The sequence below is a fragment of the Phasianus colchicus genome, chromosome 2 (assembly GCF_987193195.1).
Source record: "Phasianus colchicus chromosome 2, bPhaCol1.hap1.1, whole genome shotgun sequence".
Lineage (NCBI taxonomy): Eukaryota > Metazoa > Chordata > Aves > Galliformes > Phasianidae > Phasianus > Phasianus colchicus.
The window spans coordinates 84,597,493-84,622,954 of NC_143437.1; the positions used below are offsets into that span (position 1 = coordinate 84,597,493).

The 25,462-nt window shown below is 36.5% G+C and overlaps 1 protein-coding gene across 1 annotated transcript in view; it reads left to right on the forward strand.

Annotated features, from left to right (window-relative positions):
• LOC149919151 (protein eyes shut homolog) overlaps nucleotides 1-16,610 on the forward strand; it is a 71,602-nt gene extending 54,992 nt beyond the window's left edge. The window contains exons 4-7 of the mRNA XM_090136148.1: nucleotides 7,505-7,698; nucleotides 8,875-9,002; nucleotides 14,551-14,665; nucleotides 16,557-16,610. Of these exons, the coding sequence (XP_089992274.1) occupies nucleotides 7,505-7,698; nucleotides 8,875-9,002; nucleotides 14,551-14,665; nucleotides 16,557-16,610 (491 nt within the window). The remainder of the gene's footprint in view (nucleotides 1-7,504; nucleotides 7,699-8,874; nucleotides 9,003-14,550; nucleotides 14,666-16,556) is intronic.
• Nucleotides 16,611-25,462: the final 8,852 nt, after the last annotated feature.

Genomic DNA, 25,462 nt, shown 5'->3' on the forward strand with positions numbered 1-25,462 from the left:
CTGCAGTGTTGTGTGGGTAGTGTGGGCTGTGCTCACACACTGACCTCCCTTCCTGTTAACAGTGAAAGGTAACACTTTTTCTCACCCTCTTCTCACCAAGGGCGTTAAGGGGGCAGAAGCTAGCTTCCACCCTCCCGAAGAATGCTTCTAACTCCACAGCAAAGGGGTCAAGGTTGAGCTCGGGAGATAAGAGTGGGCAGTGCTCTGCCCCTGCTGGCTCAGCAGCCCACCCACAAGCTGCCAGCCCCCTGGCACCGGTACAGTGCTTTTGCTAGCTTCAAAGAAGCCCTAAAAAGAGCTATTTGGCTGGCCTTTTTTCTTCAGGTCCCTTGTCCAGTGCAGTCTTATCTGCTCTGAAGCTGGTCTCTCATGACTCTATTAAACTCAAAAGAAGGTAATATGATTTTCTTGCTTCACAAACAACAGAAAGGTTCAGACTTTTCAGGGTTTTTTTTTGTTTTATTTTGTATTGTTTCGTTTTTCTTCTTTTTTTAATAGACATCCATAGAAGTTTTAAGTAACACCTCTTTCATTATGAATTTAATAGACTTACACGCCTTAAGGCGTATTCCTTTCCCATATCATTAAGCTCTTCAGGAGTGATGTTGCTCTTCATTTCTAGCTGGCCATAAACACACAGACAGTAAAGTAGAAAAAGCTGGATCATATTTGTTCTAAGTAATTTTATTTTCTTCAAGATTTTTTAACCTATCATTCACTGAAAATAATGTTTTTATTTTTTACAACAGCTCTTGAAGATCAGTAAATATACATTGCTGTGACACGAATAGCTAAGGATATATGCCATTTTAGTCATTTAACCTTTTTCTTTCTTCTGTGATTGTTTTCTTTCTATTCAATTTATTCTTGCTGCTTTGCCCACACTTTTTTTATATAATAGAAATTGTTTATATCTGTTTCCTCAGGAAACAACTTCTCAAATATCCATCATTAAGTCCTGGGAGCTTGCTGAAACTTTAAATCTAAGCTTTACATGTGTGGGCAGAGCTGGTATCCTGAACATTATAGCTATTCTTCCTACTACTCCTAGCAGCAAAGTGAACATCTATTTCTGCAACAAAATGAGTAACTATGAAATGATTTTAAATCAGGAATAATATACTGCTCTTTTACAACTAGAACGATACCCTATCCTTGCCCTGGGGAATAACAGCCTTCCATTAGTATCACTGACTTCATTGTAGATAGGGTGGCATCAGCTAGTCAATCCACCTCTATTTGCTTCGACCATTTTATAATTTCTGTACACTCTGTTTAGTTAAGATATTAAGTAAAAGAAAAAGTTGACAAACACTCTCAATGAATCCCTACAGCAGTGCCATTATTTTGCCTCTAATCGGCTATTTTCTAATGGAAGCTAATGTTTTCATTCATTTGCTTCAAAAATGTCTACTCTCAAGTCTACTGACTGGAACTTTGTGTAAAGCACATCAGTGAGCTTTGATACAGCCTATTTTGTCTAAAATTATAGTTATATTATTGTATTTTGTCTAAAATTATAATTGTCTATTACATTTTGTCTAGAATTATAATTATAGTATTATATACTGGGCTCCATCAGAAGAGGGGTGGCCAGCAAGGACAGGGACATGATTGTCCCTCTCCACTCTGCTCTTGTGAGGCCACATCTGGAGTACTGTGTCCAGGTCTGGAGCCCCCAGTGCAGGAAAGACAGCTGTTGGAGTGGGTCCAGAGGATGGCCACAAAGATGATCAGGGAGCTGGAGCGCCCCCCCTATGAAGACAGGCTGAGGGAGCTGGGCTTGTTCAGCGTGGAGAAAAGAAGTCTGCGGGGTGACCTCATTGCAGCCTTTCAGTACCTAAAGGGAGCCTACAAACAGGAGGGGAATCATGTCTTTGAAAGGGTAGATAACAACAGGACAAGGGGAAATGGTTTTAAGTTGAGGGAGGGAAGATCTAGGTTGGATGTCAGGGGGAAGTTCTTTACTATGAGAGTGGTGAGGTACTGAAACTGGATGCCCAGAGAGGTTGTGGATGCCCCATCCCTAGAGTGTGTTCAAGGCCCTAGGCAACCTGGTCTAGTATTAAATGGGGAGGTTGGTTGCCCTGCGTGTGGCAGGGGGGTTGGAGATTCATGATCCTTGAGGTCCCTTCCAACCCTGGCCATTCTGTGATTCTGTAATTAAGTTTGTAGACTTCACAGTCTTTCAGGAAGGTTTGCACGCAGTCCCTTCTGAGACTTAGGTTTATGCCTTAATTTCAGTTTCATTTTCTTTCAAACTCTATTGAAAATTCACATGGAAAAACAAACAAACAAACAAACAAAAAACCCTGTTGTTGTTTGTCTTATTAGAAATGTACATGGAATTATCAATACCATATGTATATTTTGTGGAATCATGTATGGATGACATAATAACTTGGTTTGGAAGAGACTTTAAAGATGATACAGTTCCAGCCCCCCTTCTTTACTTTGAGGGTTACGAAACACTGGAAAAATTACACAGTGAGATCATATTCTCCTGGATGCTTTATTGTGTGACCTACTTTAGGGAACTTGCTTTAGCAGGGGAGTCGGACTAGATCATCTCCAGTCTCCATCCTGCTTATAATCTCCCTTGAAGTACTGAATGGCCACAAAACATCTCCTTGGAGCCTAAAAAAACCCAGCTCCCTCAACCCTTCTTCACTGGAGAGGTGCTCCAGCACTCTGATCAGCTTCACAGCTCTTCTCTGGACCCTCTCCAAGAACTTCACATCTTTCTCATTTTGTGGACCCCAGGCTAGGACACAGTACTCCAGATGGGTTCTCAAGAGAGCAGGGTAGAAGGGGACAATCACCTTCCTTTCCCTGCTGGCCACCCCTCTTTTGATGCAGCTCAGGATACTCTTGGCATTCCAAACTGCAAGCGCACACTGCTGACGTCCAGTTTTCATCCATCAAAACCACCAAGTCCTCCTACTCAAGGCTGCTCTCAATGAGTTCCTCTCCCAGCCTGCACATATATCTGGTATTGTCCCAACCCAAGCGCAACACCTTGCACTCAGCCTTGTTGAATCTTACTAGGTTCTCATGGGCACAATTCTCAAGCTTGTTCAGGTCCCACTGGATAGTATCCCTTTCTTCTGTTATATCATGTGCATAATTTAGTGTAATCAGCAAACTTGCAGACTGCTCTTGATACCAACTGGTAATTGATTAAGATGTTAAAGAGCACCAGTCCCAACCTGGATTCCTAAGAAATACTAGCATATTGCTGTACTTCAGGGTCTGAATATGTGAGAGACAAGAGCTTGTGTTGCAGTATTTTTCTAGATAGAAACAAAATATTCTTTCTATGAGGGGAATTACTAAAATCCATTTCAGCTTTGTGTTTAAAAGAAAGAGCAGCTACTGAAACTCGTAGATGTAAAAGCAAGGAGTGAACTGAATGAGACTAATTACAATGAATTGCTAACTGAGCTGTGCAAATAAGGATTAATTTAATTACAGAAATGCTTTCATTTAATCAACTAAATTTCAATGGTCCTCAGATTAAAAGAGCCTTATTCTGGAGTTAGTTTTAAAGTGAAAAAGAGTGCTGAGCATGAGTAATGACATGACATAAGAAGGACAAAGGGGTTTATGTAATTTCAGTTATCATACTAAGCATATTAAAATATTAACAATTTTTAATATTTGAATTACTGTGTTTCTCAGCATTCACAGATTTCCTGCTGTTTGCTGCCTACAGTGTGTCTTGGTCTTTGATTGTAACTCTCAGCAACCATTTGTTTCATCTAAACCAAAAATAAATCACTTTACCACTAAATAGTTCCCCCTTTTTATGCTAACCCTGAAATATTATCTCTTTAGTCCAAATAGAGTACTGATAAGTGAATGATTATTGGTATAATACATACCTTTTCTGAAATATTAGACTGGTCTTTACACATAGCTGCTTTAGAAAATATTTTTTTCCTAAGGGATTTGACAAAATAAAAGTACTGAAATCATATTAAAGTGTAGCAAGTTAAGATGATCTTTCACATATTTTGCTACTCTCTCTCCCTAAGAGGAATATATAAATACAAAGCCCAGAGAGACTCATATTAATATATATATAGATAAATTTATGTTAATCAGTATATTTATGTAAATGGCACTATATAGTATCTCAATAAACTGATTGATCTTTATCAAACATATCAACAATGTTCTTTTGACTTTTAGTGGATAATCTTTCAAACATAGCAGTGAAATTATGAAAGACTAGCATAGTAGGGATACAGTTAAATGAAAAAAACCCCTGCTGTTACTTGACTTTTTCAAATGAAGATTGTGAAGAATTTTATTCATTCAAATGTAAAAGCAAAAAAGAAAATAAGTGTATTTTTAACAGGAAATTTGTAGGAATTTTACACAATCTTTAACGTGTCTTGTAGATCATTTGACTCAAGATAGATTAAAAGATTCCTAAATTTAGAGAACTTGTTCACCTGTTCTGGCCAGATTTTATATGGCTTAGCTTAGCTACATTCTAAGGCTTCTATCTTATAGATGGTTAAAGTATAGTCTTTCAAAAACCATCTAGTCTTGACATAAAAGCATCAACAACTGTAGAATACAGTTTCTTCATGATAGTCTGTTGCAGATAGCTCATTCGTAAAAATATGTGAGGCATTTCAAACTTTATTTGATTCAGCTTTCTCTTCAGACAAGTGTTTTTGTTACACTTTTCTCCACTGAATTAGAAAGCCCTTAAGTGCTTGACATTTTCTCCCACTGAGAGCTGTAATCAAGTCACCTTTCAATCTTCTTTTGAAAATATATTCAATGTGACAGGTTTGGGAATTAAAGCATAAAAAAGCTCAAAACATTGGTTCTCCAGAATTCCTTTTGTTGACTTGATTTGTCAAACTCATCAGGCATAGGCGTTCAGGTAAAAAAAGCATTGTTATTACTTTTCACAGATTCTGAACATAATATATTATAAAGCAGAGGAATGCCAAAGACATAGCTTTAATGATTGAAGAAACATTCCTGTTTAGCACTGAACTCTTCCTAAAAGATGTTAGACCATTGGTATTTATTGAATTCACTCTAGATAGACCTATTGAAGTTGTATTTTAAGCTTTGTATTTTAGATCACGATTACAGTTGCTGCTTCCGTCTCTTTAAAATTGATCCTCTTTGACTTGGTTAGATAATTGGCTCCTAATTCAAACTTAAATGCACTCTTCTTCCAAAAAAGATATATATATTTTTTTCCTTTTTGCATGATGATGTCAAGGAAAAAAGAAGTTAAACTTTTTTTTGCAGTCCTTGAACCACATATTCTTTCCTCCCATGCTGTGATTAACAATTTCCTTTTCTCCTGTCAAGCTTTTTCTCTATTCCTCTTCCAGCTACTTTTAGTCTTCCCTAAAAAAAAAAAAATAATGTTTCACTATGTTCTTTTTAGCAGAATAATAGCTTTACTTCGCTTTGCAACAAATGAACACAGTGTTACCAAAAAGGAACCTCTTTCATCATTTTTTTTCTCTTCAATTGGCCTTCATTGTACTATGTTATTTTGTTCATTTATCCTTCCAGTGTTCTAATAATCACACCCAGTGGCATTTTTATCAAAAGGCTCAGAAAATTTGTGTGTTTCTGGTGGGAAAATGACGATGAGGATTAGATTTTAGGGGTAGAAACAATGTAAAGAACAACTCAGTAGTTCATTTGGTTTGAGGAACTATGTCATCTGTCTTTTGGTAGACCAGTTGAGTCACAGATGATTTGCCTCCTGCAGCTGTGTAATGTGGGTGACTCAGGAGTACTCATATTTGTCAGATGTTCTCAAGTCAAAGGAAAAAATAAATAGGGTAAGCATTGATGTATAATCTGTTTCCATACAAAGATCATCTTTGAGTGCTCCTGAGTTACAGTATTGTACTGAGGAATAACAGGACAGCAAAATATTAAATCTAATAATTAGAAATATTTCCCCCCACTTTCTGTTCCAGTCACTGGCCTCATTCTGAGGATTGGCATTCTTGTTTTTTCCTATTAGCAAGCCCTAACATCTACAAGCTGCTATCGTTTTACTGTAATTTTGTTACTATGGTGATGAGAGATATAATCAAATTTAAAAAGGATTCTTTGAATATCCTCTGATGCAAAAGGAAAGTGAATAATATATCATTTAAGATAAGTCTGATTTATTTTGCCTTACTGAAACAACTGGTTCCAGTGTATGGAGTGAGTGATAAAAAGGAAAATGTTGTTTGACCCTTTTTCTTCTAATTTCTTGGTATTTTCTTGCAAGGTATTTGTTCTATCAGCTGTTTTTGTATATAATAGAGATTGATTATGGTATTTGGAACCTAGTTAACCTTGTTCCACATACTTACAATTATTCCATATAGCTAGTATGTATTGGCAAGAAAATTATTTAGTGATCCACATGTTTATCTACAAATTGGTTTAGAACAAATTAGCTGTTTTCTTAGCAGTTTACAATTCTGCGTTTAAAGGCATTTTGTTTACCATTTCAAGAAAAAACATCTTTTTAACAAATGCATGAATGTATGAATGTCTATATTTCTTTTGAGACAAGTGACTGACTACTACATCAAAATGGATTTATTATGAACTTAGTGTTTTTGCTACAGCAAATAATTGAAAAGTACTTCTGATGTAATTTGTAAGCAGAATATCAAAGTACCAGATATGCAAAAAATCGTATTTGCTTTATGATTTTCCATAAGTAAATGGAAGTACTCTTGATTGCTGCATCCTGGCCACAGTGACCTGCTCTGGAGCACTATAGATTCAATCTGCTGTTGTCCTTCTACATCTTTGATGTTGCACCACTAAAAAAAATAAAAAAGTTAATTGCCCAAAACAACAAGGCAGCTCATAATTGTTGGAGTATATTGACAGATTTATAAGCCCCTAAATGGGCTTGCAGTAACTGAACAGAACATAAGAAATTACTGAAAACAACACTGCTGAGTGAGTAGCTGGCAGAAGTTACAGATAGTACCATGGATGGTGAATGGATTTCACAGATGGTCGTGGGAGAATCAACTGAGACAAATTTCACAGATAGTTAAGGTAGGGGGGAGGATTGAGGATTTTGGGAAGATGATATTCTTCCCAACATGTTCTGTGCAAGAATATCAATAATCTCACATAAAGCTAAGGTTATCTAGGTCACCATATCAGAAATACTGAGTTTGTGTGCGAATGTGACAAAACTGGGGTCAGTGGGGACAAAGACTTAGGAAAGGTGGATGTAAATAAAAACATGGGAAAATGCAGAGGTGTGACAAAAGTGGTGATGGAGTGTAAGTGGACAGTCACTCTAAATGCTTGTTTGGCTGAGCCTTGCATCTGATTCACAAACAAAATAAGTAATTTCTTCTACAGTTAAAAATAGAATTAATGTGGAATAATAGTCAAGCACTACATGGTAACAACAGAATACTTATGGGCACACTAAGAAGTATCCTTCTCTCAAGCACACTCTGATTTTCTATGTTTGTTTTTTTAGGTCCTTTTTGTGAGGAACCTGGTGACCCTTGTGCATCTCAGCCATGCCTGAACAGGGGCGTATGCCAATATTATCAGTCTGGATATATTTGTGATTGTCCAGCAGGCTTTCTTGGTCACAATTGTGAAATCAATATCAATGAGTGTTCTTCAAGGCCATGTCAAAACAGAGGTACATGTATCGATTTGCCAAATGTAAGTGTAAGCTTCAGAGATCTGTATTTGAACACAGTGCCAAACAGTTTAATTCTAATTTAAGGTTAGCTTTAGATGTTTCATAAAGAAACATTGCATTAAATGCACATCATGTTTATAATATTTATTGATTAATAAGCCTTAAAAGGCCTGAATTCCCCATTTTCAGTTGAGATGTTTGGGTATCACTTAAGAAGCTAGCAGTGTTTTTTCTTTTCTTTTTTTTTTTTTTTTTTAATCTTTCTTCAATAAAATGGGATATAAAACACAATACAATCATCTTTATTGCCTTATTGTTGCTTTTCCAGTGATATGTTGTATATTCTTTTTTTTTTTTTTTTTTTTTTTAATAAAATGAGTTAGTGCATGCTTACCAAGGTATGATAACAGAGTCATATTTGGTAGTATTTCAAACTGCATTGCCAATTTTCTTTCATTAACATGACTATTGTAAATAGCAGTGATTACAGAGAAGCAAAATAGTAAAAGAAGAGTTCAAAAATTCACTTAACATACAGTAATGATATATGCTTATTCACAACAACAAAAAAAGAGACATCTAAGTTTTTAAAAATATGATGGATTTCTAAATTTTGCAAATTGTGATTTTCATCGGGGAAACAAACCCATATATAATTTTTGTTTACTTTCTAGTATGAAAATGCCTGTAAAGGTCATTATACTGTAGAGAAAAATAAGAATGAGAGTATTCGCTCTAATAAATATTTTGTTGTAGTATAACATATTGTTCTTTCTGTAACTGTCTTTCGCATTTTGAGGGAAAAAAAATACAAACCATTTTTTTTCCTTCTGTAGTTATTGAGTATTCTGATATCTGATATATCTCATGCACTGCTACTGTTACTGAGACTTTCATGCTGAAACATATATAGAAAGGACAAAAAACATAAACAAATTATAAAGCTCCTTCACAAAGCCAGATATATTTAGAGCTGGAACATTTCCAATTAGTAAACCCAACTCTGGTGTAATTTGTGCTGGAAGGCCTATTCCACTTGTCCTAAATTATGTTTAAAACATATCTGTTCTTTGCTATGTATACGTAGACTACTTACTGTGTCCTCTTTAGGATCTTTGTAATAATGGAAATAAATACTAATTTTTTATTAATTGAGTACAACATTTATTTATTACCAATTCCCTTTTCTTCTATAGGATGTAGCATGTAGCTGTCTGCCGTTATTCACTGGCAAGTTCTGTGAGAGAATACTGAATCCATGTGAATTATTGCCTTGCTTAAACAATGCAACCTGTGTATCTCAACAGCAGAACTATAAATGCCGGTAAGATAGAAATCAATTTGTTTCAGTACTTAATTGGGTCACTCGATGTAATTGATTGCAGAAAGAAAAGACGTCAGTTACAGAGAATGCAAAGAACTCATTTTAACATTTTTTTCCTTAATTTTGGTGGTCTACTGTGTTGAAAACTCATGAAGTATCAAAAGGAGCACTTAATGAGGTATAAATTGCGTAGTCATTAATTCTGCAAGAAGAAATATATGAGTCCTCTGAGACACTCTGAGAACAAACGACACAATTAAATTACAGGTACTACTCCCATTCAGGTGGTTTGATGCTTATGATGTGTTTCTAAAAAGATAAGACAACTGTATTCATTCCTAATCCATAGACATACGTTAGTAGTTCTTAGATTGATCCTTCACGAACCATGTTAAAAATTGCTTTATTCAGAAAGACCACACTGAAAATCATCCTGTTGCAAATTACAGAAGTGTTCCAGTAGGTATATAATTTTATTCCATTTTAAACAGCTTTATAGATATTTTCTTACACTACTGAGGAATACAATTTTTTTCTCTTCACTTTTGCTTGTCTTTTATCTGCTTGTCTTAAAATAACTTCTGCTAAGTATTACTGAAGTGCAGCAAACAACTTGCAAATTTTAAGACATTCATAAAAGTAGGAAGTTGAAAGCTGTGTTACACAGAAGTCTGAAAACACAATATGAATGAACTTAGAAACTGAAAACACATAACAGAAATATAGAACATTGAAGTTACAGTCCATAAGAAGTTTGGCTAAAAAGTCTGTGAATTTAAATATGTGTAGAACTATGTTTACATCTTTCCACACTATAAAAAAGATAAATATTTTTATTCATTCTTACATCTACATATATTCTGGCACCCACATATATACAGAGATAGGTTCTCACATATAAATATGTATAGCACACAATGACAGTGTTCTAATTTATTTTCCTTTATGTTAAATCTAGATATAAGATGCTAATAGTTTACTATTATATATCCAGTCTTTTACACAGTATGATGGTGCATAAATTAGTATGACGAATCATTGCTTGAATTAGTATGAACTGTTGCCTAAAGTTCACATTTAAAGTATGCCTTTTCTAAAAATAATAATAATAACAAATAAAAAATCATGGTCCTGTGTGTGATGAAGTTTCAATAGTTTATAGTTTCAAAAAGCACAGCTGGAGATGATGCTTTACTGTGAACCTTGTACAACTGAATGCAGTTAATAAAAATAACTATGGAAAGACATGGTTATTTAAGAGACAAAGAGCGGCAGACGTTATACAGATCAATGTAATGAAAAGTAAAAATGGACAATTAACAAGACATTTATATTGATTATAAAGAGAACGACTTAAGTTATGTTATTAAAGGTAGCTATCAGAGGTTTAAGTTTGGGGCCCTAAAAAGGTGCAAGCCTGTTTACCACTATTATCAAAGACTAAGATCCTATTAGTACCAGTGTTGCTGAAATTTTTACCTTTAATAGTTGTGCATCATTCATGCATCCTGTTGTGCTCTTTGTAAAATACTTATTTAACAATATGACAGGAATGTCACATTTGTGGAAAGCTAGTTTGAGAAATACTATAGTTTTTAAGTTTATTTTTTTAACACCAAGAATGATTTTGAAAGAGGAATAACAGCTTAGAGAAAACATTGTGAATATAGCAATGAAAAGTGCATACTTCAACTTTGTAAAACATCACTGAACATACTATTCAAGTAGAATTTTTGGCTAGAGTTCTTGTTCTTTCCACATGATGTTCCCTAGCATCCAAGCTATACACTGGAATTTCTTGGTAAAGGAAGAGATCAGCTCCAAAAGGTGATTCATCCTTTCCAAAGTGAGGAATCCAAGATAGGTGAGATAAAGCATTTTCTGAAGGATCCCATAATGCACTGCAAAGAAGTACAGAGAAAGCCCAGACTTCAGTCCTAAAATAGATACTAAAACTGCAGATTTTAAAATGAGATAAAAATGTTTACACTGAAAATAGGTTTCAGTACTCAGCTTTAGTTATAACATTCAGTCCCTGAAGGCTCCAACTCTCCAACTATCCAACTATTTTCTTTTTTACTAGTATCACAAGTCTTCAAACACTGTATTGCTAATAAATCAAAGTGATTTTTTTTTCATTTTTTTTCTGTGAAGATAAGATCAGTTTTTGACCACTTAATACCAAATACATAATAAATGCAAATTACATATATATTTATACCCGTATACTTGGAAGAAAGCATTCAGTGAGAGAAAGCATTTTAAGGGAGTATGTAGGTACTTTTTCACAACGAGACCAGATGAAGTAACTTAGTTGTGAGAGCTGCAGTCTTGCCAAAGTCAGAGCGCTGAAATGCAGAGGATGTGCTGAGTTCTTGGGGAGGTCCAACTGTCAGCAGATTCTGCTATTTTTAGGATTCAAAATTCTCTTTTTAAACCTGTATCTTTCATTAGCTACTTAAGATAAATGAGGATGTCAGAAGACCTATCAAAGGAGTGGTTTAACAATTTCAGTTTTGTTACATTGCAGACTTTGATGTTTTCTGGGAGTGCAAGTCATGTTTTTATAACGTATTTTACCTGAAGAAAACCTACTTTTGCTTTATTCAGGGGGATAGGAGCTGGGCATTCAGAGTTCTAAATGGAAATTTTGTTTCAATTTTGGTAATTATTTTTAAGTACTTTAGGTTCTGACTATAGCTGGAAAAATTACATGTGTTTTATTTAACGCAATAATATGACTTGATCCATTTAAATAGTATTTTAGCATTTTAAATAAGTGTAACAACTTAACTTACATAGGTAAACATATACAATACACTTGACCTTTTTGCTCATTACATTTTATTTTGGTTGTCCCTATTTTATCTTCTTCTCCTTATGCTCAGGCTGCATTCTGTTTATATCTGTCACCCTCTGAGCTTCTATATCTCCTTTTCTTTTTTGAGAAAGTAATTGTTTTCCAGTCTAAACATATAAACAAACAGATTCAATTTAATTTTCTTCACTTCGGTTATGATGTATGACTATATCCTAAGTTCATCCATTCAGTCTTCATATCAAGCACAACCTTGTGCTAAGAGTCTAATAGCAACATTTTTTCTTAAATGTCAGAATTTAAGGTGAATTCAAATAGGCAATGAACAAGGATATCCATCACAATAAATTGTGATTGTTTAGTTTGTGTCTTCTTTTATTATTTGTGTTCTTCAGAACAAAAATATGAAAGGATGTTCTGTTGGTATCATCTTTGCCATTTTACTGTCAAGTTTTTTTTCTGCTGATTTGCCTTCATTTACCTCTGACATAGTCATGTCCACTGCAAAACAACAAAAACAAAACTATGAAGAATGTTCAAATGTACAAATTAGAAGAAACGGCTTTAAAAACTAGTGAATTATCTATTTTATGAAACACTCATAGATAAGACAAATTCAACCAGGAGTATCAGGAGCTCTTCCATCTGATTTCAAATCATAGCTGTAAACAAATGAGTAAAACAAACATAATCAAGTTACTCTGATTTGGTTTACAGTGTGATTTAAACAAACAGTTACAACAAAAGATATCATATAACTTTTTTTGTTCTTTTTTTTTTCCTTTATATTCCTCTGTATTCCTATTCTGAAATGGTAGCAGTAGGATTTGGTATAGGATTTGCATACAGAAATCCTTAAGAGGGGGTTGAGGATAATGTTGAAGATTATGTGCATCCAGTTCTGGGGCCTCCAGTGCATGAGGGACTATTGGAGAGGGTCTAGAGAAGGACCACGAAGAAGTTCAGAGAGCTGAAGCACCTTGCCTATGGGGACAGGCTGAGAGAGCTGGGGCTTTTCAGCCTGGAAAAGAGAAGACTCCAGGGGGACCTTATAGGGGGATTCCAGTGCCTGAGAGGTGCCTACAAGAAAGCCAGGGAGGGACTTTTTATAAGGACACATAGCAACAGTATGAGGGAAAATGGTTTTAAACTGGAAGAAGGTAGATTTAAACTAGATATTAGAAGGAAATTCTTTACTGTGAGAGTGGTTGAGACACTGGAACAGGTTGCCCAGTGAGGTTGTGAATGCACCGTCCTTGGAAGCATTCAAGGCGAGGCTGGATGGGGCTTTGAGGAACCTGGTCTAGAGGGAGGTGTCCTTGCCTATAGCAGGGCATTGGAACTAGATGATCTTAAAAGTCCCTTCCAACCCAAACCATTCTATGATTCTATGTTATCCATTGCTACCTACGGGTAGCATATAGCATCTTCCTGTAGTTATTTCTATATTAGTCTCAAAAAGTTTTGTAAAGATTTATGGAAAGAAGATTTTCCAATAACCACTGACCTTCCTCCTCATGGTCCTATATGGAGGCTCTTTGTGGGTTTTTTGTGAAAACCAGCCTGTTTAACAGTTTTCAAAATCTAATTAACAGTGTGTGCTTCTGGACACATTAAATGCCTCTGTGCATCTTGAATAGGCATTCTTAGAATTCTTTTATTTACAAAATACAAGTAATTCATGCATTTTCTTTTAAATTTATTCTCTATACTATATTTGATATTGTATATATATGCCTTACTGTTGGACACCATGTGACTGTGTGAGGCTTCATGTGTTCTATAACCAGGGATGGCATTATTTTTTAAATTCAGGAAATGGAAGTGACATGACTGAATATTGCACCAATTAGGAACAAGAGCATAGAAAAAACAAATGCAATTTTGTATCATCATCATGATTTTCATCTGGACTGAAGCATTAGATTATGTGTCCTTCACAAAACAAACAAACAAAACAAAAACTCCCATTTATTACTTCGAAGTTCCACAACAAAACCAGTTTTTCAGCTAACTGGACACTTCCTATTCTAAGTATTTTAATTTCACACTAGCTGATATGCCCTTGAAAAAGAGGAACATGCTAGGCATGTCTCTAAGTACGTACTGAGTGAATTTGGCGGAGATTATTTATCTCCCAAAGAGCAAGAGCTTTTGCAATCTACCTTTGCGTCTTCTACCTTTTTCTTTTGAGCTTTAAAGAATTTGCTGAATCCAGTTAAGAAAAAAAAAAAAAAAAAAAACAGCCACGAATTATCCTGTGCATACATCCCTTAAATCATTTCTTCTTTCTTAAACTTGTCATTATTGACACACTAGTTAATCATTAGCAACAATTATTGCTATTTTAATCCTCATTTACAGTCTTATTTCTCATGTTTATCTCTGATAGTTTAATTAACCTCTTCTTTCTAATAGATTTAGAAAATGTGAATTTTAGCTTTTTATTAGATATTGCCTCATTCTTGATTGTTTTTGTTTCTGAAAGATTATATTAAGAATTGGAATGAAAACATTTATTCAAAGAAAAGAATATTTTACAGAGAAGCAAAATATCTAAAATCATGAAACTGATTTTGATTGCTTGAAAACCTGTCCTGCTTGTTTTTAATAAGTTATGGATTCTATTCTGCTACTGCAAGAACATTGTTTAATGGAATTATGGAACATAATTAAATACAATTAACTTTTAAAATCCAAGCCTTCTAAAATACACTGGTGTATTTGCAGCTGCATGCCAGGATTCACGGGAAAGAACTGTGAGGAAGTAATTGACTACTGCAGGCTGCTCAGCATCAACTGTCTGAATGAAGGATTGTGTCTTAATATAATTGGAGGATTCACTGTAAGTAATTTAATACATGTTAAACTAATTCAGTGCTCCAAAGCTGCTTCAAACAACCAGAACTGGAAATGCATTCATTACTCTAAGATACAAGAGGGACATACATTTATGTGTTTGTTATTTTATTTATTTATTTAAATCAGTAACACGAGGATTATTCACTGAGTTATATGGAAGTTTTTTATTTCTTTTCTACTGAGACCATGTTTTGTATTTTGTCAAGTAAGAGGACTGAGGATTACTTTTATAGTTAAAAGAATATATAACTAATTTTGTTCCAGTGCTATTGCTCTAAGTCAGATATTGCTTTGAACATTGCTCTAAGTCAGATACTGCTGTGAACATTTATAGTGTCAATAAGAATCAGATTCATATCACTATTGACTTCATCACAGTCTCCCAGTTTCTGTCTTGTCCTTTCCCTTGATCCAAATTCCTTAATTGAAAGGAGTACCTATTTATTTTCACCTGTAACTCATTCAGGTGCTTGCACTTCTATAGATACATAATCTGATCTGTAGCAGATCATTAACAAGACTTTTATTTAGAAAAATGACAAAGTTCAGTAAATACATGTAAATGATAGCTTGAGAAATTAATGAATATTTTTTCTTACTGAAACAAATAAGCATGTAGTATCTGCTAAATTCTGAATACCGATTAATTAAAATTATTTTAACATTTCTGCTTTAGGAAGAATTCATGTATTGTCTGTAAATATGCTTTAACTATAATAATAGTACTTAAATGTGTTTTAATAGTAACCTGAGGCAATTTGCAAAATATTGAATAGCGGAGACTTTTACTAATAGTGTATTAAGGCATATACTTCTAGAATAATATAATTTCATTTCTGTTGAATATGCCATATATAATATACCCACAGAAGAATAAAACAGATGGCCAGGAAATGCCCAAGGATTTGCCCCTCTGTACTGTGGATAGTGGATGCAAAAAGCAGTAGCGCTGAAAGCAGTTCCACTGCCCTGAAATAAGGGGATTTGAGAAAAGAGTATGCTTATTTAAAGGTGTTGGTATCTCACAGTTAATTTATCTATATGACAGGAATATGAGATTCAAGACAAAAATACTGTCTTTAGTTCTTTTCAGCTATTTGCATCTTATATCCACTTTTGTCAAGCAGTAGTAAAAAAATACAGTATAGCAGTTAAAATACAAAAGTAATATAATTAGTCATTGAGTACAATATGTGCAACATACGCAGTAATCAAAATTCATTTTAATCAAGAACAAATGGGAAAAAAAGTTTTAGGAAAGAAAACAACCAAATCAAACATAAAAAACATCACTCCCCACCCCTCACACTCCTAAAAAAAAAAAACATAAGAAGTAAAATAGGTGTTTGGAAGTAAATGGTTGCACATTATAAAAATAAAATGCATCTGTATAAGGATGTGATACTCCCTTAGCAGGTACTTGATAGGTTACACAATGCAAGGAAATGAACTACCATAGCAAAGTCTGGATTATTTTGTTTAGACTCTACTGCTTACAGTTCTGAGTGATATGGTATAGAATCAGAGAATCATTCAATTTGGAAAAGATCCATAAGATCAGCAAGTCCAGTTATCATCTAAAATTACCAAATCCATCACTAAATCACGTCCCTAAATGCCACATCCACCTGTATCTTAAACACCTCCAGGGATGGCAACTCTGTCACTTCCCTAAGAACTTCTATAAGAGGACTTGACAGAGAACTGACAAAAGAATTTTGAAAAAATCAAGCTGTTGAGTTGTAACTTCTAATTTATGCATGGATTTTGGATTTGAAATTCTTCTCCAGCTTAGTTTCAATGGTAGCAATCAGAAATGAAACAGTAATGTTAACTTTATAATGTATGTTAACTCGTGTAACACTTTGTTACAGGAAGAATTTATTGATGATGCTATGGAGTCAGATAAAAGAACTGTTACTTCTTAGGAAACTGACCGCCTCATATTTCATGTTCTCAAATTCTTATACATTTAATTCTTTTATCTCATAATTTAGAGTACTGTTGTAGTAATAAAAAAAGAAAAATCATTCTTTCTGTTCTTTTCCACCACTCTGAGAACCAAAGTAATGAAGTATACATTGATATAGGATTTATCAATAGAAAAATAGTGTGTAGACGCATAATTAATTGTGGTTAGCATAGCTTAATGAAAACAGATCACATCAGACATAACTCACTTATTGAGAAAACTACATGGACAGAGATGGAGAAATATTTTTTTGCTGCAATTTTCTCTCATTAAGCAAAATAATGGAGCTCAGTTTTAAGGAAAAAAAAAAATCTACTTCCTTATCATGCTTTAATGGATTTAGGCAAATAAAAATATTGATGGAGAGAAGATGTCTTGCTTCCAGATAGTCAAACACTTTGCATTTTGTAGCCTTCCTCCCTCCTCAGAAGAAGCACATGATTCTACAGTGCATATTGCTGGATGTACATGTTATGGCCAGCTTCCAAGAGAGCTGTAACAGAAGTAGATTTCTTTCATAGATTAATTTTTGATTTTTTTTTTTTTTTTCAGAATTAGAAAAAAGATATACACTAAGATTTTAAATATCCAAATGCTCAGTAAAATCTTGTATTATCATCTTACAGTCTTGAAAATCTTTGAAGCAGTTGTTGACATTTTAAAATGTTACTTACCATAGAATCACCAAGGTTGGAAAAGATCTACAAGATCATCCAGTCCAAATGTCCGCCTATCACCAGTAGTTCTCACTAAACAATGTCCCTCAAAACAATGTCTGAAGCTTCCTTGAACACATCCAGGGTCAATGACTCCACAACCTCCATGGGCATTCCAGTGCCTGACCAGAAAAGTATATTTCCTAACATCTAGCCTGAATCTCTCCCGGCACAACTTGAGGCCATTCCATCTACTCCTATCACTAGTTGCATGAGAGAAGAGGCCAACACCCAGCTCACTATAACGTCCCTTCAGGTAGTTATAGAGAGCAATAAGGTCTCCTCCCCTGAGCCTCCTCCAGACTGAACAATCCCAGCTCTCTCAGCCACTCCTTGTAAGACTTCACCAGTGCTGAGTACAGATGGACAATTACTTCCCTTCCTCTGCTAGCAACACCATTTCTGATACAAGCCAGGATGTCATTGGCCTACTTGGCCACCTCAGCTGAGCATCGATCAATACCTGTGGTTCTGTTTCCTGTACTTAAATATTTGTGATTGCCATTCTGTGATTCTGTGATTTGTAAATCTTATTAAATTATCTAAAATGGAATGAATTACCAAATAGAACAATAATTATAAATTGGGAATTATTGTCCCCTGCTAGTGTTCTAATGGGCTAGTGATTGTAATACCTTGTTTATCTCGCTGTATCTTCCTCTTGGAGAATCAGAACTCAGGTGAGACTAGAGACCATGGGACCAGGAAGTACAGATCCGCAGTGCACTGTGCCTGTGTACCCAACAGCCGACTACATGATGTCATGATATGGAATACTGATAAAGTCATGATCATATAGTAAAATACGAATTTCCTTTGAAATGTGCAGATGACTACGGAGAATGCTTGTATCATTAGTATGCACATCTGATCAGCATTTCTATGGGAAGGAAGTGAAAAAGGAATGCAATGCTGCATGCTTAGGAAAAACTACCAGTGTTTGTTTCCTGATGTTCAGTGACAAGACAACTTTGAGCTCCTGTTAGATATTTGACATGAGATCTCAATACACTATTGATGGACAGCAGGACAATCCATGTCATCAAAGACAGAAGCACTTCTGTGTGGACATAATTCTGTGACTGTCAGTAGAAGGCATATTGTGGGCAGTTCTACAATGAAAATTGTTTTAATGAGTCTGAAAAATGGAAAACTCCTTAAGAATGAGTTTTGTAGTATGCAGATATTTAAAAACTATATTCTTAAAAGTATATGGAAATTCACAAAATTTAACTAGTCCACGGGCCATTAGTTTTCCTAAGGGAAAAAACAACAACGAAGGAACAGCTATATTTAAAATATTTAATTCTATGTACAAAAAAAATTAAAGCCATATTAGCATGGAAATGCTAACTGGTTTTGCACTTAATTCTCTGCAGCTGTTTTTTGCATGCACCACTGACTACACCAAAAGCATTTTCAAAAATTGTTGTGTAGTAAAATACAATGTAATGCAGTCTGTCAGCGATTTTTAGTTAAATCAGGAAGGCCAGGTCATAGCTGTCCTGTCTTAGTAAGTACAGCAAACATCAAATTTCATGAGGATAAATTACTGTGGTATCCAAAACCCAGGATTCCTATGAAAAACTATGGACTGGAGATCCACTGTGGATGGCTTCTAACAGGCGTGCAGCAGACTCATTCCACTGATATTAAAATGTTGGGACAAAAATTATATTTGTCAGAGCTGCCATGAACAGTATCAACATTAAAAAATCACTTCATTTGGAGTCTCTAGGAGATCAAAAATAGCTAGTTTCTAAAATGTGGAAAGAAAGAGATGCAATCTTTCTTCGGTTTGAGAAATTTAGATCTCATTTGAACACATAATGTTATCAGGTCAGAATTAAAACATTTGAAACTAGAAATTTTCTGCTTTCAGAAAATCTTTCTATGGAAAATTCTGCTACTTACTACTGATTTGTCAGTTACCGAAAGAACTCAGCTACTGAATTTCTTCTGCTTTTGTCGTGGTTTTATGATTTTTGGTTATCGGTCACATCACAACATCATGCAGTATACTGGGAGTTAAAGAGTTAACACTGCAGCTCCAGTCTTGGAAGCAAAGAGTGAAATACAGATCTCAGAAGACTTGATTATTCTGTTTTCATTTTCTGGTTGGTGGGAAAGACAAAACTGATTGTGAGTCAAGAGATGTTTTCTCTTTTGTCTGCCTTGGCTCTGTGCATTTGCTGGCTATCTCTCCTACAATTAGAGTGAGGCCTTCAGTTTTCAAACACTCCCCCTCTCATTTTTTTTTATTTATTAGCTTCAATTCTGATTATATTGTATTATATTGTGTATCACACGTTCTGTTATCATATTTAGTAAATTAGTTTTCTCCCTTAGCTTGTTGCTGCTGTTTTGTTTTTAAGACCATATCCCTCCCTTTTCCCAATTCCTCTTTTCCCAGGGCATGGGTCCGTGGGTCCCTCTGCCTCATTAGTTACAGGACTTGATCGAATCAGGCCGGAATCATGACAATTTTCAGCTGCAGTTTTGGATTCACTTTTAAAAATCTATATGATCTCTGATAACCTTCTAAAGATAATCTAATCTAATTTTATTTTATTTTTATTATTTTATAGTTATATATCTCCTCTGGAGTAGAGGAGGCTCAGGGGTGACCTCATTGCACTCTACAACTTCCTGAAGGGAGGTTGTGATGAGGAGGGATTTGGCCTCTTCTGCCAGGCAACAAACAGGACCCGAGGAAACAGCCACAAGTTGCACCAGGGGAGATACAGATTAGATAGAAGGAAAAACTCAGAGGGTGATCAGGAAATGCAATGGCCTGCCCAGGAAGGTGGTGGAGTCACCGTCCCTGACAGTGTTCAAGAGGTGTTTGGATGACAAGCTATGAGATAAGGTTTAGTGGCTTGTGTTAGCAATGGTAGTGGGAGGTCTATTGGACTAGATGATCTTGTAGGTCCTTTCCAACCTTGTGATTCTATGATTCTATCATTTTTCTTTGATATCCATTACATACGAAAAAATTTAATTCATTCTATCCTCTGATTCAGCAGCTCTACCTTAAACACCTCTACCTGCTTTCTCCAAATTATAGGACAAAGGCCACTGTTTTAAGGAGAAAAAAAAAATAAAGAAATGCAGGCTTGACTGAAATCTCACTTAAAAAATGACAGATTCTGAAAGTGTAAGCCAATTGTACGTAGATTTATTCAATTGAAGGAATGGAACTATTCTTTTGTTTATTTTGGCAATAACTTCTTTCTTTTAAAAAATCTAAAAAAAAATTTATCAACAGAAGCACATTTCAACAGAGGTTTCTATTCTCATGGTCAGTTCTATTTTTTATTAAATTGATTTTATTAATGAAAAGTCATCAATTTGCAGTTGATGGTATTTTCTCAGAGCTTTTAATCTGTAATTCTATGGCAATTTATAAGGATCTGTTATTTTTATCTTTTTGTGAGGATGGAAAAAAAGGGGCATTCAAATAAGATATCACTCAGGGAACATGCAGCTTTCCTGTAGGTACCAAGGTGGAATCCAGCTACCTTCAGCAAGTAGCTCAGATCTCTGCTTAAGATCTACTCTTTTGTTTCTTTTTCTCTAATCACTATTTTTGAAGTTAAATAAATAAATACTGAAACCATGGTTAGTAAAGAAATCAGAGATTAAGCTAAATTATTCTAAATGATGAAGATAACAGAAGGGTCCATTATCAAATTACTGAAACCTGGAAAAACTAGCAGTTTCTAGAACATGATGGTGGAAGGTTGAGGATTTGAAGACGGTCAGCTTGCAAACATGGCAGTGTTACCTCTCTGCAGAGAGACAAAAGATGGTGTTCTTTGGTTTCAAACATTGAATTGCATAGCATTTACAGAATCACATGGGTAATTACAACTTCCTGTAGAAATGAATCTGTGGGAGAAGGTGCAGCCCTACAGTATTTGCAAGCAGGGCATTTCAAATAGCGGCATATTTTTTCCTATTTCTTCTCGGTCACTCACGTTATGGAGGGTGTAAATGCAGATTAAAAATGTATTTCACTTCTGGCACTGTGTAAAAAGAACCCATTCACAATTTTTTTTTTTTTTTTTTTTTCTGAACTGCTGCTTACCATGTTAAAAGCAACAATCTATCAACTTAAACAATTAATATAAACCTAATTTGCCAATGTGCCATCATTCTCCCATCATCCTGATTCATGGAAGCTTATTGATTACTGATAATAAAAGAACCGAGATACATGGACTCAAAACTGAATCTGAAAGATAAAGTCAAATCAATTCCAGTGAAGGGTGATTTCCATTTGCATGTACCACACCTGAGTCAAGGACTGAGCAAATCATACATACTGCCTCAATAACAAAGCTGTGTTGTCAAGCAAATAAATACTAGAGCAGCATAAAAGAAATAGGCATGGATCTTTGCAATCATTGTGGGGTTTTCAATTACACCTGATATAGATGATTCAAAGCAAATATTTAAATTCTCTTTGAGAAGCTGTACTAATACTGAAATGTGAAATTTAATGTGGGGATCATTGTCAATGGATGCCTTGGTGCTTTTCAAAATAGCAGTAGAAGCTGTTGTTCATTCTTGCCTTGTATTTATACAGAGCAGTGGAGCAGACTGTGCCTTTACAGCACAGTCTTGTGCTGTAAAGGCAGAGCAAAATCCAAAAGGAGTAGTGTTTTTAACTTCTATGTACATCTTGCAGCAGATTTTTTTTCTGTAAACATCCAGCATATGCTTGGGAAGTACTGACTGATAAAAGCTTGTATTAACCAGATCAAAAACCACCTAATTATGTACCAACACGCATGCTATTAAGAGAATCACTCTCCAGTCACTTAGTTTTTGTTTTCTTATATGGACATGTATTTAATAGGTAGACTACATCAAATACAATGCTCTACAATCCACTGTGAGAGGACAGAAAAAAATAACAAAATAGAAAAGGTCAGTATCTAAAATCTTGTCCTGAGGATAGCTCTATGGCTGTTCGTGTAATACACTTTTGATCCCTTTCCTCACAACTGTCTATCAAAGCTTTAGTTGTTATACTTGGGGTTTTATGGTGGACTTGAGATATTTCAATAACAGAATGTGTACCAAGTGGCTATGTGGTTGAAAAAGTACAAATGAATTGTGAGTACGAATGAATAATTGGTAAAACCAGAGGTCACGTACTGTAGTTTGGATTAAAAAAAATCAAATGTGTGCTGTCCAAGGATCATCATGTTCACTATTAAAGCAGAAGAGGCTTACATACTAACATAAAGAACTGCCTTTATTGAAGGCAGTTATATAAGTTCTTTTATAGGAATGGGGGAAGAAGGAAGGAGTACGGAACCTCTAACTTGTTCCGAGCTAGATCCTTTCTGAATACTGATAAGCTGTATGCTTTCACCAGAACATGAGCAGAAATTACAATCAAACAGACAAAGCTGTAAGTCTCATTCATAACCAGACGTGTTTTGCTCTTGTGGGTGCAGAATTTGAGCCATCAGCCAGCTGCTAGATTGGGAGTCAGTCAGCCTGCTTCTTTACAGAAGATTGGCAAGCAGCGCCAAGCCTGCAGGCATATGTTAAATCCCAAACCAGCCTGAACAAATTTTGCAAACTCTGCTGCTACAATTTCCTCTTTTCCACTTTGTAAACTATTCTCTAAGGAGTCACTATCAGTCCTAATGCTCTTTGACAATAGTTTATCTCCAGAAGTCCAGTTGAATTTGTAACCTAGAATCTTCCAACTTGAGCTATGTCAGTTAGTCTGCTTAGATTTCTTAGCCCTAAGAAGGCCACAGACATACTCTTAGAAAACCCATTTGTATTTACTGCATGAGAGAGAGAGGAGAAACAAGTTCTAGATAGCGTACTCAAAATGAGAAGGAAGTGTAGCTGATAGAAGCATTCCCTTGTTCAACATATGTAGTTCTGAAAGAAAGGGGGAGGGGGAGATGTGGAGGGCATGAGGGGGGGAACGGGGGGGGGGGATGGGGGGAGGCGGGGAGGGGAGGAGGGGAGGGGAGAGCAGGGGGAGAAGGCGGGGGGCGAAGGGGAAGGTAGGGGGGAGGTGGAGGAGAAAGTAGGGGGAGAAAGGGTGGGGGAAGGAGAGGGGGAAGGAAAGGTAGGGGGGAAGGGAAGGGGATGGTAGGGGGGAGGAGAAGAGGAGGAGGAGAGGGAGAGGGAGAGAGAGTGGTAGGGAGAGGGGAGGAGGATGGCCAGTGTCACTCCGGTCTTCAAAAAGGGCAAGAAGGAAGATCCAGGTAATTACAGGCCAGTCAGCCTCACCTCTGTCCCTGGAAAGGTGATGGAACAGCTTGTGCTGGATGCCATCTCCAGACAACTGGAAGAAAAGGAGGTTATTAGAAGTAGTCAGCATGGGTTCACCCGGGGGAGGTCATGCTTGACCAACCTGGTAGCCTTCTATGATGTTGTCACTGGCTGGGTGGATGGGGGGAGAGCAATAGATGTAGTCTACCTTGATTTCAGCAAGGTGTTTGATACTGTCTCCCACGACATCCTTATAACAAAGCTGAGGAAGTGTGGGATAGATGAGTGGACAGTGAGGTGGGTTGAGAACTGGCTGACTGGCAGAGCACAGAGGGTCGTCATTGGCGATGCAGAGCCTGGTTGGAGGCCTGTTCCCCAGGGGTCGGTGCTGGGTCCAGTCTTGTTCAACATCTTCATCAATGACTTTGATGAGGGGATAGTGGCCACCCTCAGCAAGTTTGCAGATGATACGAAGTTGGGAGGATTGGCTGACACGCCCGAAGGCTGTGCTGCCATTCAGTGAGACCTGGACAGGCTGGAGAGCTGGGCAGAAAGAAACCAGATGAGGTTTAACAAAAGCAAGTGTAGAGTCTTGCATCTGGGGAGGAATAATCCCATGCACTGGTACAGGTTGGGGGATGACCTGCTGGAGGGGGGCTCTGCAGAGAGTGTCCTGGTGGATGACAGGTTGGCTATGAGCCAGCAGTGTGCCCTTGTGGCCAAAAAGGCCAATGGCATTCTGGGGTGCATTAAAAAGAGCGTGGCCAGCAGGTTGAGGGAGGTGATTCTCCCCCTCTACTCTGCCCTGGTAAGGCCTCATCTGGAGTACTGTGTCCAGTTCTGGGCTCCCCAGTACAAAAAAAGACAGGGATCTCTTGGAAAGAGTCCAGCGGAGAGCCACAAAGATGGTGAAGGGCCTGGAGCATCTCCTCTTTGAAGAAAGGCTAAGTGAACTGGGTCTGTTTAGCCTTGAGAAGAGAAGACTGAGTGGGAATCTGATCCAGGTCAATAAATATCTAAGGTGTGGGGGGCAGAGTGGCGAGGCCAGACTCTTTTCAGCATGTGGAGACAGGACAAGGGTAAACAGACAGAAACTGGAGCATAGGAAGTTCCGCACAAATGTGCGCAAGAACTTCTTTACGGTGAGGGTGACGGAGCACTGGAACAGGCTGCCCAGGTGGTTGTGGAGTCTCCTTCTCTGGAGATATTCAAGACCCACCTGGACGCCTACCTGTGTGACCTGGTGTAGGGAACCTGCTTTGGCAGGGGGGTTGGACTCAATGATCTCTGGAGGTCCCTTCCAACCCCTACGATTCTGTGATTCTGTGAAGGGAAGGCAAGGCAAGGCACAAAGCAAAGCAAGGCAAGGCAAGACACGGCACTAGGGCTATTTTAAAGCCCTCTTCACTGTATCAATCAACATTTATTTTCTGAGAATAATAAAAAAAAGCCTTAAGGAAACAAACATTTAATATGTTTGGCATGCTATATATTAAAGCAGTTGGTTGGAGTGATAAAATTGTTATGAATATTTATAACAGTTCTGCTAGCTATGTTAGAAGCAATGAAAATTGGCACTGAAAAACCTACTGCTCTCAGATGTAATTTTTATACTTATGTACAACATATAAAATAGATTACTGTCATTTTCCTTTTAAAAAAATTCTAGAGTCTCTCCTACTGTTTTGTCCCCATGGACTATCTGAGCAGTGTAGTTCTATCTCTGTGAAGACACTTTGCCACTGTCATTAATTCTACTGATGTCGCTCTTGTGTTTGTCCTTCCAGCTGACTGTTCAAACAGCAGCATTTCAAAGTCAGATATTTCCATTTGGGGCTAG